Source organism: Perca fluviatilis, chromosome 18, assembly GCF_010015445.1.
Source record: "Perca fluviatilis chromosome 18, GENO_Pfluv_1.0, whole genome shotgun sequence".
In the NCBI taxonomy this organism is placed as follows: domain Eukaryota; kingdom Metazoa; phylum Chordata; class Actinopteri; order Perciformes; family Percidae; genus Perca; species Perca fluviatilis.
In genome coordinates, this window is record NC_053129.1 from 28538893 (window position 1) to 28551389 (window position 12497).

The 12497-nt window shown below is 41.5% G+C and overlaps 1 protein-coding gene across 1 annotated transcript in view; it reads left to right on the forward strand.

The window, feature by feature from the left end:
- The first annotated feature begins 507 nt into the window (after positions 1-507).
- The window catches only part of afdna (afadin, adherens junction formation factor a), a 109724-nt gene continuing 97734 nt past the window's right edge, over positions 508-12497 (forward strand). The window contains 1 exon segment of the mRNA XM_039782328.1: positions 508-825. Within this exon segment, the coding sequence (XP_039638262.1) occupies positions 724-825 (102 nt within the window). The 5' untranslated portion in view covers positions 508-723.

The following is a 12497-nucleotide window of genomic DNA, read 5'->3' on the forward strand; positions in this document are numbered from 1 at the left end:
AGCTGCCGAATGCTGTTTTCTATGCCTTATTATTTTATTTAATGTAATTCTGTGTATTTTTCAGTAGAAACCTTTATATAAGCTTTTTTCTTAATACCATCTCTGCACATGCTTTTGTTTATTTTAAATTAATCTGAGTAAATGTTGATGAAAGTGTGTTTGTATGTATTCATGCACACATATCTTTTCATAAACATTGTATGGTTAATGTGCATACAAAAAAATGAAATAAATAAATAAACAAGTTGTGGGCTTTTTATCTCAGAAATTACTGTAATGTGGTCAAATTAGTAAAGTAAATCGGTTAGAAGCTTAAAATAAAAACAAAACGGGGGCCTTAATTAACACATAATGACGTAATCCTGCTTACTACACTAAGTACTTATTAACCCTTCATACCAGATGAAATTTAGGAAAAGCAGCGTCATGAATCACATTCATTGGGCCTCAAACAGTTAACATTTTTGCGCGTGCGCGGAAATGCATCCAGAGTGTATCGGGAGCGCGCACAGGCGCACCGGGAACGGGAAGCAGAAACAGATCAGACAGCAGGTCGGTCGGTCGGTGAGCTGAGAGACAGACCACACAAAGTACCGGCGGAAAAACGGCAGACCTGAGCCTTTTGGTTTCTGTAGCGGCGGTTTCTTCTCCTGTGGACTTACGTTACGGGAAGTTTTATTCAACGGTTCAGACGGACAGAGAGGGTCAGAAAGGCTGTCCACCATGTCGGGGAGCAGGGAGGAGGAGAGGAGGAAACTGGCCGACATCATCAACCACTGGAACGCCAACCGGCTCGACCTGTTCGAGATCAGCCGGCCCACAGAGGTAGGAGACCACCCCAAAGTAGCAGGAGAGGCCGCGGTCACGCAGGCCCTCTCCTGGGTAAATGGGAGACCATAGAGCTACCACTGGCTGACACTTGGCTTGGAATTGTTGAAAGGCAAGCTGTTGTGGGCAGCGTGGTTTACTCAGTGGTAAGAGAGAATGAACACCAAACTCCACTGAAAAATCTGACGATTTACTCTGTCGTCATATACCTCATTATACAGCATGAGTCCTTTGACTTTAAATACATCTTTGAGCTTTCATGGCGACTAAACAGGCAAATATTTGTCTAAAGATCAGTAACGTTACCATGTTTCGGTAAAATCCCTTTTAGAAACATCTCACACTAACGTAACGTAAGCTAGCTAACGTTACTAGCTACCGCCCACCGCTGTGTATCTGTACGTTAGCAAGTAGGTAACGTTATTGTAGGAATAATTCTCAAAGTTGACAGTTTACGGAAGCCGTTTGTGTTTTGTGCATAATAAATATGCCGAATTTGAAGTGAATTCCAATGATTTGTTGAATATCTTCAGGTGTATTCACGGATATGTGTACGTGTGCAATAAGAGAGGCAACATTGAATTGCCAGATTTTGAATGGAGTTTGGTGTGTTATCTCCAATACAAGAGGGAAAGGCACGAATCGGGGCTAGCTAGCTAGTTAGCAAGCACATTACCTGTGGAGCAAACATGAACCCTGCCATTGTTTTGAATACAAGAAACCGGCAACCCAAATTAGTGGTGTGTGTATATATATATTTTTTTACAACACCACATAGCATTGCTATTTAAATAAGAAACCAAAGTTGTATATATCCAGCTATCCCAGTGTTAGCTGTGTGTATTGGTCGTGCAGCGGGCTTGCAGCAGTGCCTGCAATGGCTGACAAACCCAGTTAACACGGTAAGGTTTGATACGCAGGGCAAATGGATAAAAGCTTAAAGTATTAGCAACAAGCTAGGCGTAAATGCTCACACCAGGTAGGGCACACAAAGCACGGATGCTACAAGCCAAAAAAAACACATAACTCCATCTCCGTGTCCGTGCAATATACAGACCATGTCATGCCGCCCTGCATTGTCCTTACATTAGCTAGCTTGATGCGAGCTGCTTGTTTGACCAGCAATGATTTGACCCTGCAACAGCAGTGCTGTAATTAAATCCCGTCTGGACTCAGGTTGTGGTTGTTTACTAACATGACAGGATAAGAAACTCCTCTCTGCAGGCTTTAGCTAGTTGGCTACCACAGAACAGCAAGGGTTTGGTGATGTTCTAGTCCTTAAGGAGTTAGTCAATAACCATTTATCCTTACTCTTTAACTGGTGCATCTCATGGCTGAGTAGTTTTAATTTAGAGCTACTGGGGTTGCATCAGCTGCAGTGTTTTAGGCGGGCAGCCCACCCCCACCTCTCCTTAGATAAGGGTGGAGGGGTGGCCACAGGATCCCCTCTCCTCTTCTTGAGCCGATTAATTTATCAGGATTGAAGCTGGCCAGCGTTGTGTTCTGCACACACAACCTCGCCATTCTGTGAGGAATGATTAACCCCGTCCAGAAGTTCACTTCGCAGTAATTCTCTTACTGTACAAGGAGCATTGCTTCAATGTTACTACTGAAGACTGCTCAGAGTTGAGTCCAGTAGAACATGATTAAATGTAAGCAGATGCATGGCCTTCCTCTCCACGCCACACCCTACACTACCCATATGTCAGCTGGCAGAGCCCCCAAGCTCGAGCTACAAGTGTCTAGACTGCTTCTGATTGTAGCTGTACATAAAAATATGCTGCATTTGTATACATGTTTTACAGTAAGATCTGTGATTGACACTGATTTTTCATTTGATTTATCACACACACATCTGATAGACAATGTTTAATTACTGAATTTCAGACCAAACTGCTACAGAGAGCGGTGAGATCATTTGTGTGATTAGATTAGCCATGGATGGCTGGAGCAAAGGTTCTCAAACTTTTTAATCTTCCAACCCAAACTGAATAGGTCCTGCTGGGGGACTTATGGAGGGGCTCATTATAACATAACAGGTACTTGTGTCACGTGGGGACTCACCATAGGCAGAGACCCAAGCTTATTGTTGCAGAAATCAGTAAACACTAGGCTTGAAAGATGTAGCACAATACATGTACTGGAATTCGGATGCAATCACACCAAAGGTTTGTTTTATTTTGATAAAAAGATTGTGGGAATGTTTACTTTGCTTCAGGTTTGTATTTAGTCTGTCTAGGTTCACACCGTCCACTTTTAAGTGAACACGAGTGTGTAAACAAAAGATTATTAGACAGATATTTGGTGATTTTTAATCCTTTTATGTTTTGTGTGTGGTGGGGATGGACCGTGTTCTGGTTAAAAACCTATTATTATTATTATTATTATTAATTGCCCATGTGTTTTAACTCTTGTGAACTCAGTTTCTGGTTCAGTCCTTCATCAAGTTCAGACCATTTGCTATTCACCAAAAAAGCCGCTCTCAGTCCTGTTTGAAGAGAAGCTGCTGTGTTTGTTTTATTTTAGGATTGTGAGCGCAGTCTGCAGCATGAGAAGGAATCCTCCCCAAAACACAAGGTTTCATATGTATTAAAAGTTTGAACGTTGACAACTGATATCCAGCACTTCCTTGTGCTCGAAAAGCTGTGCATTTAGGGAAAAGTTGTCGTCAAGATTGTCCTAAAATATAACTTGTGATTATAGAGCGCAGTATTGAAAAAGCAAGTTTCTGAAGGAAGTCTTGGTTTTCATAACTTTGGAGCCAGTTCTTGATACCCAATGTCAGCTTGTTTATTCTACTGTATACAAGCTCTCGCTGGCAGCGTGAGCCTAAACAAGCTATAAACAAAAGTGTTGGGGGACACGTGTAAAACATTAACAGTACATGATGACACACAGGACAAGCAGACCGTGCATTACAATGCAAGCAGGGTTAAAAATTAGCACCATCTACCAGCCAAAAATTGTAAAATATGCAAATGGTCGGTGGATTTGCTTCACTCACCAGCCCCCCCAAAAAAAAACATGGTTATTGCGTGGCTGGTAAAATTTGAACGTTCACTAGCTATTTGGCTGGTCGACGAAAAAGTAAATATTAAACCCTGAATGCAAGTAAATGATAGAGAGTAGATGATTCATATCACTACAAAAGTACTTTCAGCATTCACTCACTGTGCACTGCACTCAGGCAGCGTGTACCCAGGGATACAATTAGGCACAAAGAGGTGCCTGTGACAGTTTTGTAATTAGCAGGTAGTACTATTTAAGCCAGTAATTACATGTAACATTGTTGTTAATCAGGCAGATCTGATGTATTGTGTTGACATTTTCCTTTGGCTGGGGCAGTTTTCGAGTTGTAGTTACCGTAGGCTAAATGATGAGGGAACTAGACCTGTATATATAAGTGTAGTTTTCCTTGGATAAGTGCTGAATCATGTAAACCTGTCTGTATCTTGCATCAGGAAACGGTTTTGAGTTTAGGCAAGAGTCAGATCGTTCCAACTGTACCGCATGATGCAGGTACGACAGTTTTAAAGCTCCTGCGCGCTAGTCCTGCACGAGTGCTGGAATTGTGAAATTTTCACTTTTTTTCTTTTGACCAACTCAAGAGAGGCTTATGGTTTAAAACAGCTTTTTTTTGTCTGTCCAGTTCGCAATTGATTCTGCCAGGAAACGAGGCCTTCTTGAACTGAACAGTGACCTCTCAGAATCTCTGTTGGATGCCACGTGTTATTACACGTGAAGTTATTAACTTTGCCGACGTTACCACTGTGGCTTGATTGTCAGGCCTACGTCTTCTTAAATAGACTTCATGGAGCTTTTAGGTTTGTAGCACAGCTGAGAATTAAAGCAAAATATCACGCCCTGTTACATAGTTTTACTTCCAGTTGGCCACAGTTAAACTTCCATGCTCGGAAGACAGAACATGATGAACACAATATGACAAGATATTTTCTTTTTATCATATCTGCTCAGCCGAACAGACTCAAACATCTTGTATTTAAATGTACTGTCCTGTCCTGAACCTTATCTTGCTGATTTAATACATTTACAACTTTTGATAGTCATGTTGTGTTGGTTTCTCTTTTTGTTAATTGGTCTGGTTTTTCTGCTTGTTGAAATAGTCTTACGTGCTAGTTGCTTTCGCTACTACCAACTGGCTGTGCCGGTTACTTCATGGAGGGACAAAATGACACGAGTCACAATCGACAGTGACGTGTAACAGCTCACGTAACCTCTGTGCACAAGACCGTCCCGTACAACAGGCGGAATAGGCGTAGAGTAAGATCGTGCATACCGTTTGCGAACAGTTTAATGGACTATTCATATACTGGAAAGGCTAAATTTGAAGAAAATTCAGGAATGCTGCTTTTAAAGGACGTAGTTTTTAGCAATATAACATAATAAGGTGGGAAAATGTGTGGTTAAAAAGTCAGCCTTATGTCCTAATATGGCTCTCAATATATTCCCCAGCTCCACTATGCATGGCTGTATAGGAGGACTATGCGTTGATATACTGTGATAGATATATATCCAGTTTAGTATCTTTACTGTGGCCCATGTAGGTTGAAAGACAGAAACAGGGGTAGCCTATGTCAATTTTGCACGTGACTAAAGTGTACAAGTTTATGGCAAGAGTGAGGTCACGTATCTGGTGAATCATTTCCTCACAGCTTAATTGAAAAACATGCCCAGTGGTGCAGCAGTAGCACTGTATTGTTTTTTAATAAAAAAAAAAAATACAAATACAGTAGGATAGCAGACAATGAAAGCAATTATGTCTTCATACAGCACTGTGTCATGCTAGAAGCTCCCTGTGTTGTCATAATATGCTGAACCACAAACCAAAATCACAGCAGTTACCTTTTGCACAAAATAAACATTTGGGGTAAACGGTTCTTTCTCAAAACCCTGACTCGCTGCATTTGAGGTGAAAGGCATTTACTAGCAGGAAGCTCGTGTCCACCTTCTTTCCCTTTGGGATGTGAATGCAGCATTTAAGCATGCTCGCCGTGACATCAGCGGCCACTCCCTCCTTTTCCCTGTTGCGCAGGAAGCAGGAAGCAGACAGGAAAGTGTGTGTTGTGTGGAGATAGTGGGTTTCCTGTGGTCTGGGTTGAATGACTGGGTTGTTTTCACAGTGATGCGTATGGATCAGATTTTGTTTTATTTGACCAGCTACGTATTTCCAGATTCCAGAGTAACCTTTTCACCAGCGGCACTGATGTTATTGTTTAAGTATTAGGACAGCTATGTTTTGGTGCAGCAACCCTGGTCAAGTTTAGATATGTATTGTTGATTTATATTTTGTTCTTTTGTTTCATAGATTATCATCTTTAAACGTGTGTGAGTATGTCCCTGGAGTTGGAGCTTTACCTGGATGTTACCTAAATATCTTCTCCGCCTCTTCCCAGGTGTCTGTTTTCTGTGTTCAGCTTTTTGATACCAAAACTCACGGTCCCATCGATTGGTGTGCCTTTGAAAGCATATGTGCTTTTTCTTTCTTGCCTAGCTGATGGAAGTGGTGGCACCAAATTACCCCATTTAAGAAAATACCGAAAAATTGCTATCGATATTTCGTTGCGCTTTAAATTTGTCTGACCAACGGTACAAAGCACAAATATATATTCAGTTTGCTATAATGTGGGACAAGAAAAAGGAGTAAATCCTCACATTTGACAAGCTGGAACCATCCAATGTTTTTTTGAATTTTTGCTTGAACTAATTTACAGTATAACATCATATTGCGCACTCCTATTTTTTTTCTCTCTCCTACACCCCCCTCCCCCCCCCCCGTCTGTATAGCTGCAAAGATGACTTTTTATTGAACATGGTAAGAAAACTAAATAAGCCACATTGTGCTGCAGATTAAAGCAATTGTGCCGTTTTCCTGGGAATTTTGCTCTTTTGTAAAGCGGCACTGGACCAAAATGCTCAATGAAAAGCAAGTGTGTTCAGCTAAGAAATAACACGGTCACTACTGAGGGGAAAAGACCGTTGACTGGCCTGGTGTTTGACTTTGACTGAAAGGTCAGTGTCGGCCTGGTGTGTACTTGTTTTCAGCAGCAGCAGCTGGTGATAGTAGCAGCATGTTTGGCAGCAGCAGAGTGGAGGCCTGGTTTACAGATTTGCTGGCCTCAGCCACATCTACAATGCCATGAGCACACACACACACACACATACACACACACACACTTATCTGTGTTTGCATTGCCCCTCGGTGTGTGCATTGGCCATGTCCTTCTCCCTCTCTTTCTCCCTCCTTTTTGTCTCTCTCTTATCATGTCATGTGGCCGCTAGCTGGCTGCGTCACCATGGTAACGATGTGGCTGTGATGGGCACAGACTACAGGAGCTCACCAAAAGAGACCTTTCTCTCTCCATCACACACATATTCAGTAGTTGACAGGCTTGTAAAGTGTGTGTGTGTGTGTGTGTGTGTGATCTTTAGTTATGGTTGAAGGTATTCTTAGAGGCCTTCATCAGCTAGCGTCATGGTTGGATAATATTGTGATGCAGCTCTGGTCCTGAAGTGAACAGGATTCAGTAATCTGCTCAGTGTGCTGCACTTGGAGTAGAAGGTGGGTGGGTTGACTGTCAGCTAAGAGCTAAATTATGCATTTCGTCAAAGGTGTTGCAGTTCCTAGATGTGGTGAATCTATGTGGAGGGTCCCAGTAAAGCTAAGGCCCCATTTACACTTGTCATTTCAAGTGTCTTGTATCCAGATACAGTCACATGTGAAATAAGAAACTTTACCTTATACTTAGCCACAAATATGCGTTTGCACTGACATAATCACAAATTAAAGTTGGTCCTACTCCAGTCTAGAGGGTGGGGGTAATGCACCTGAGGTTCTTTGGTAACAGACAAAGAGAAGAAGCCAGAAGAAGAACTAGGCCTGGGTACCGAATTTGATATTTTTTAGGTACCGACCAAATTGCCTCCTTAGTATCGAGTATTGAAAAAAATGCTTTGTCATTCAATACCAAATTTCAGTGTCAGTGAGCCAATAAGCATGCAGCATGCTTCTACCAAGATCTTATAATGCTGCTGATTGGCTGTCTAACGTCGTAGAGAGTGTAGGAAAAAACTCCACGTTACGCGAGACGAGGCTCAGGTAGTAGGAGCGGAAAAAATAAATAAAAATTAAAAAGATTTTGCCGTAATGTTGTCATTTCGTTTTCTTAAAATGGATCTTAAAAAATTGGAATTGAAGTCACAGTTATATACCCAGCCCTAAAAAGAACTTTAGCAGTTTAGTTACAACAATAACCGTTTTGCCAGCTAGCTAATTCGCTCTCCATAAACTAACATCAACACATGGGTGACTTACATTTTTGGACTATGAGCAAGACAAAAGTTTTATCGTCTTCACAGGCTCTTACCCGTGTCACTCCTTCATCACCCATACAGATCATTCAGCTTTGAAAGATCAGGGATCAGATAAACGCTGCAACAGCTCAGTGCAAGAAGGATGGATCATTTCAGTGAGTGGTATTACCACTGATCCCTTACTGATAGTTCCACTTGGGAGGAGTAAAGATTAGGTATGCATATTGGAGACACCGATGCATTTACACCTTTTTAAACATCTTGCTAGAAAGCATCTCAAACCACCTCCTCAGGCGCTCTGTGGAGACCACAAACCTCAGGATTGGTCTGCTCGTGCTGCTTTTTTCTTCTTCTTTGACATCTTTGCTGGTTTGCCGGTATAGTTTGTTCACAGGCAAGACAAAAGGGAACAGAATCTCTGAAATGATAAATGTAGTTAGAAAAGGTGCACAAATAACCCACTGTGTGAAAATGGATGAAGGCTCACAGTAGGATGTTGGAGCCTTATCAGCTCTCTCGATAAATGTAAACACACACAGTGGCAGCTGTAAAGCTCATATTACTAGCAGTGATGTGACCTTTTCCAGTTTTTACGTAACATTTCCCGCTTTATTGCTAATAATATTCTCAACTATAGTGTGTGGAGAGGACAGGTGTTTATTTTGTTAATTTTAGTGGTTAATCTGGTCTAGTTTTTCTTTTTTTATGTATGCACACTTTCTTTTTCTTTTTGTACACACCCGATACCCTGGTCCTGTTTTTTCTCACCAGCTACAGTAGCATGGCTGCAGATCTAGCCTCCTAGCACTCTGTAGGCCTGAGATAATTTGAGTTCTGCATGTGTCTGAGAGTCCATGTCCACAAGTGTTTTACCTATGCAGCTTTTAAATGTCTTGCATGTCACATTTCACGGCCAAACGGTATGCGTTGTGCATGCGTGAGAGTAATCGCTCCGCGGCGGTTCATTACGGAGCAGGGCAAACGATCACGACCACAAGACTTATGGCCTGTCCAGCAGAGTTATGGCCCATCTCTGTCACACGCGTGCAAGGGTACACACATAAACACACACATAAATACACAGACAGACAGACTGACATGATTGGATGAGTAACCTTGCAGCTCGTTCCCTTCAGCCAACCACTGCTCAGTCATATTGAATTCGGTTCGGTAGTGTTTCTCACTGTTCAGGTGTTTTGCAAGCAGCATATTCACTCAGTCTAGTGGGCTAGTGCTATGGTGCACTTTATTCTGACAGTTTCTTCCAGTTTGACAGTCTGGATTCTTTACTCATAAATTCACATTTTTTTAAATGGTAATCCACTTGATATTTCCGCCGTTCAGAGTGAATTCTCCTGTTCAGTATCGTCGTGCCCGTTCATGTACCAACTTTTGCCTCGCCGACGACTGGCTCGGTCTTTGGCTGCGCTTTCGCTCTTTTTTTTTTTTTTTTTGTGCTTTAAAAAAAGAAGGATGGGGGTCACACTGGACAGCCAGGATATTTATCACCACTGTTTATTTTCAGCATGTCAGGAAGTCCACTTCAGCCTCTTGTGGAGTGATTTTTAGGCTGTATGTGGGTTATGGGTGAAATGTGTTCATAAAAATGTAATGTAGTCAAATCGAGGAGGGTGGGAAGGTTAGTTAATGGGATATAGCATCTGTTAGTAGTGGACAAAATATGTTCATATCTTAGTAATGTTATTTGAGCTTCTGATGAGGTCACGCAGGAGGCGTTCCCACAATGAGACACGGAACGAATGCTATAAAAGAGAACTTATCATATTTACCATGATTTGACTTAATAATTTTGATAAACTTATTAAAAGTGTTTTAGACAAATGAATCATACCTACAGCCTAAAGCTGGGCAATGTATCGATATTATATCGATATCGTGATATGAGACTAGATATCGTCTTAGATTTTGGATATCGTATATGATGTGTTGTCTTTTCCTGGTTTTAAAGGCTGCATTACAGTAAAGTGATGTAATTTTCTGAACTTACCAGACTGTTGTAACTGTTCTATTATTTGCCTTTACCCACTTAGTCATTATATCCACATTACTGATGATTACTTATCAAAAATCTCATTGTGTAAATAATTTGTGAAAGCACCAATAGTCAACACTACAATATCGTTGCGGTATCGATATCGAGGTATGTGGGCAAAAATATTGTGATATTTGACTTTCTCCATATCGCCCAACCCTACTACAGCCTTTGGTTTACTGAAGCATTGAAGTCATAGTCAAATGAGGAGGCTTGTTTTAGATTTGAAGCGGTAGCAGGCAAATATACAACTAATTATAGGTAGTTTCAATTTTTCAGCATGTGCCATCAAGCCCAACCTTGGTAACTTGCTGCTTGTAACAGAGTAATTTCCCAATTTGTGATTAATAAAATCTATCTCTCTCTCTATCTCTCTATCTCTCTCTCTATCTCTATCTCTCATCCATCTAAAGGTTTAGGCTACATTAAGGGGGTCAAATCCCCACATCCATGGTGAAAAAGCATATATTAAAATATTGATTTGGGGATTTTGTCGATCAATATCAGATCACTCAAACAAAAATTTACTGATTTTAATTGGAGAATCGATTATTTTAACCCAGCCCTAGAAGTAGGCTATACCCAAAAACAGGTTTATAGGCTCCAGAATAACCTTTAAAACTGCCTTCCAGTGAAGTGATCTGAGTTTAAGGATTGAAGAAAAGTATACAGTCTTGAAAATGTTATGCAGAGTTTCCAATGAGAAGTCTTCTTAGTTACACAGGCATACATTCCACAGTTATTTATTTACACATTTGTTTAGGTTCTTTAAGCCTTAAATTAAACTTCAATCTTGCGGAAATCTTGCTCTACTTTGGAGGCAGTTCATTTTCATAGATGGGCTGCCAAACTCTGATCAATATATGTAAAGTGCTCCTTAAAGAAGCCTCCCTAAGCAGTCCAGAATAACACATCAGCATTGCCTCTGTGTGGGTGTAGGTTTGAGGAGTTGTGTGAGGATCCAAATGGGTAATATGTCATAGTTTTCAGGGTTCCTGTTGGTCATGGAATTCCTGGAATGCAAATAGAGTTCAGAGCGGTGAATGCCAGACAAGGAAGGTCAGGTAACGGAGGATAGACTCTCTGTGGAAATTGGGCAATGTGTGGCGAATTTTGCAAACTGAAATAAATGTATTTTTGTGCTAGTTTCCAAACATTTATGGCAGTAGATGGCTTTCATTGAAACTTGGGTGGAGTCCAAACATTTCACTCCGTAATAAACCAGACGAGAAGGATAATTGGGAAAGTCATGGAAGAGTCATGGAATTTACATTAGTACCCCAGCGGGAGTTCCTCTCTCCATGGAAGCACCTGTGGGTCATAATCTCACTCTCTCTTGGCTCTCTCTGCCTCTGTCAAACACACATTCCTTCTCTGTGATTTGGCCTCTCTCTTATCTATCTTTTCTCTCTTTCCTCTTGTTCTAAAACAAGCAGTGTATTGTGCGTGCTCAGCAGAGCAGCCCGCCCTAAAAGCTGTGTGTATGTGTGTGTGTATGTGTGTGTATGTGTGTGTATGTGTGTGTGTGTGTGTGTGTTTGTGTCCCTGGCAGCCTGTCAGACCGTGTTAATCCCTTAGAGGCCTGGCTCCCCTCCTCTCGCCTTGCCCCTTTTTCTCTCCTCTTGGCCTGTATTGGCTTGGGCTGCCCTCTCAGCCAGCTGATATGCTCTCATACCTGTCAGTCAGAGCCGGTTCGCCTCTCTGCAGGCCAATCACACGTGAGGTAACCCCCCGTTGACCTAACGGGATCAGACAGCAATCAGGGACCAATGGCTGTGAGTGTTTAGCGCCGCTCGCTACCAGCTCCCATGGTGCTTTGTGGCAGATCAATGTCTAAGTCGTGGCCCACAAGGAGGGAAAACAAGGAGGGATGGCCTGTGTCATGACTGGGAGTAATAGGCAGTAAACCCTATTGTTTGCAACATGTTGGCAGTTTACATGTGGTGAGAGGGAGGTGGTGGTAGGGCTGCAAACAAAATGATTGGATTTGGGTGGTAAATAGAAATCATATTAATAACGTAAACCATTAAAAGTTAATAAATCAAGTAGTCGATACACACTTAACAAACAGGCAAGTTATGGCAACTGTTTTGATAATTAATGAATCAACTGTGTTTTGTTTTCCAGGATCACTTTAACTTATGTAAAGTGTTGTGAATAAACTTTTATTATTATTAATTGTTTAAAGGTGCAGTAGGTAAGCCTTATAAAACTAACTTTCTGTCCTATTTGCTGAAACTGACCCTATGTTCCAGTAGAACTACATGAAGCAGGTCATTATCTA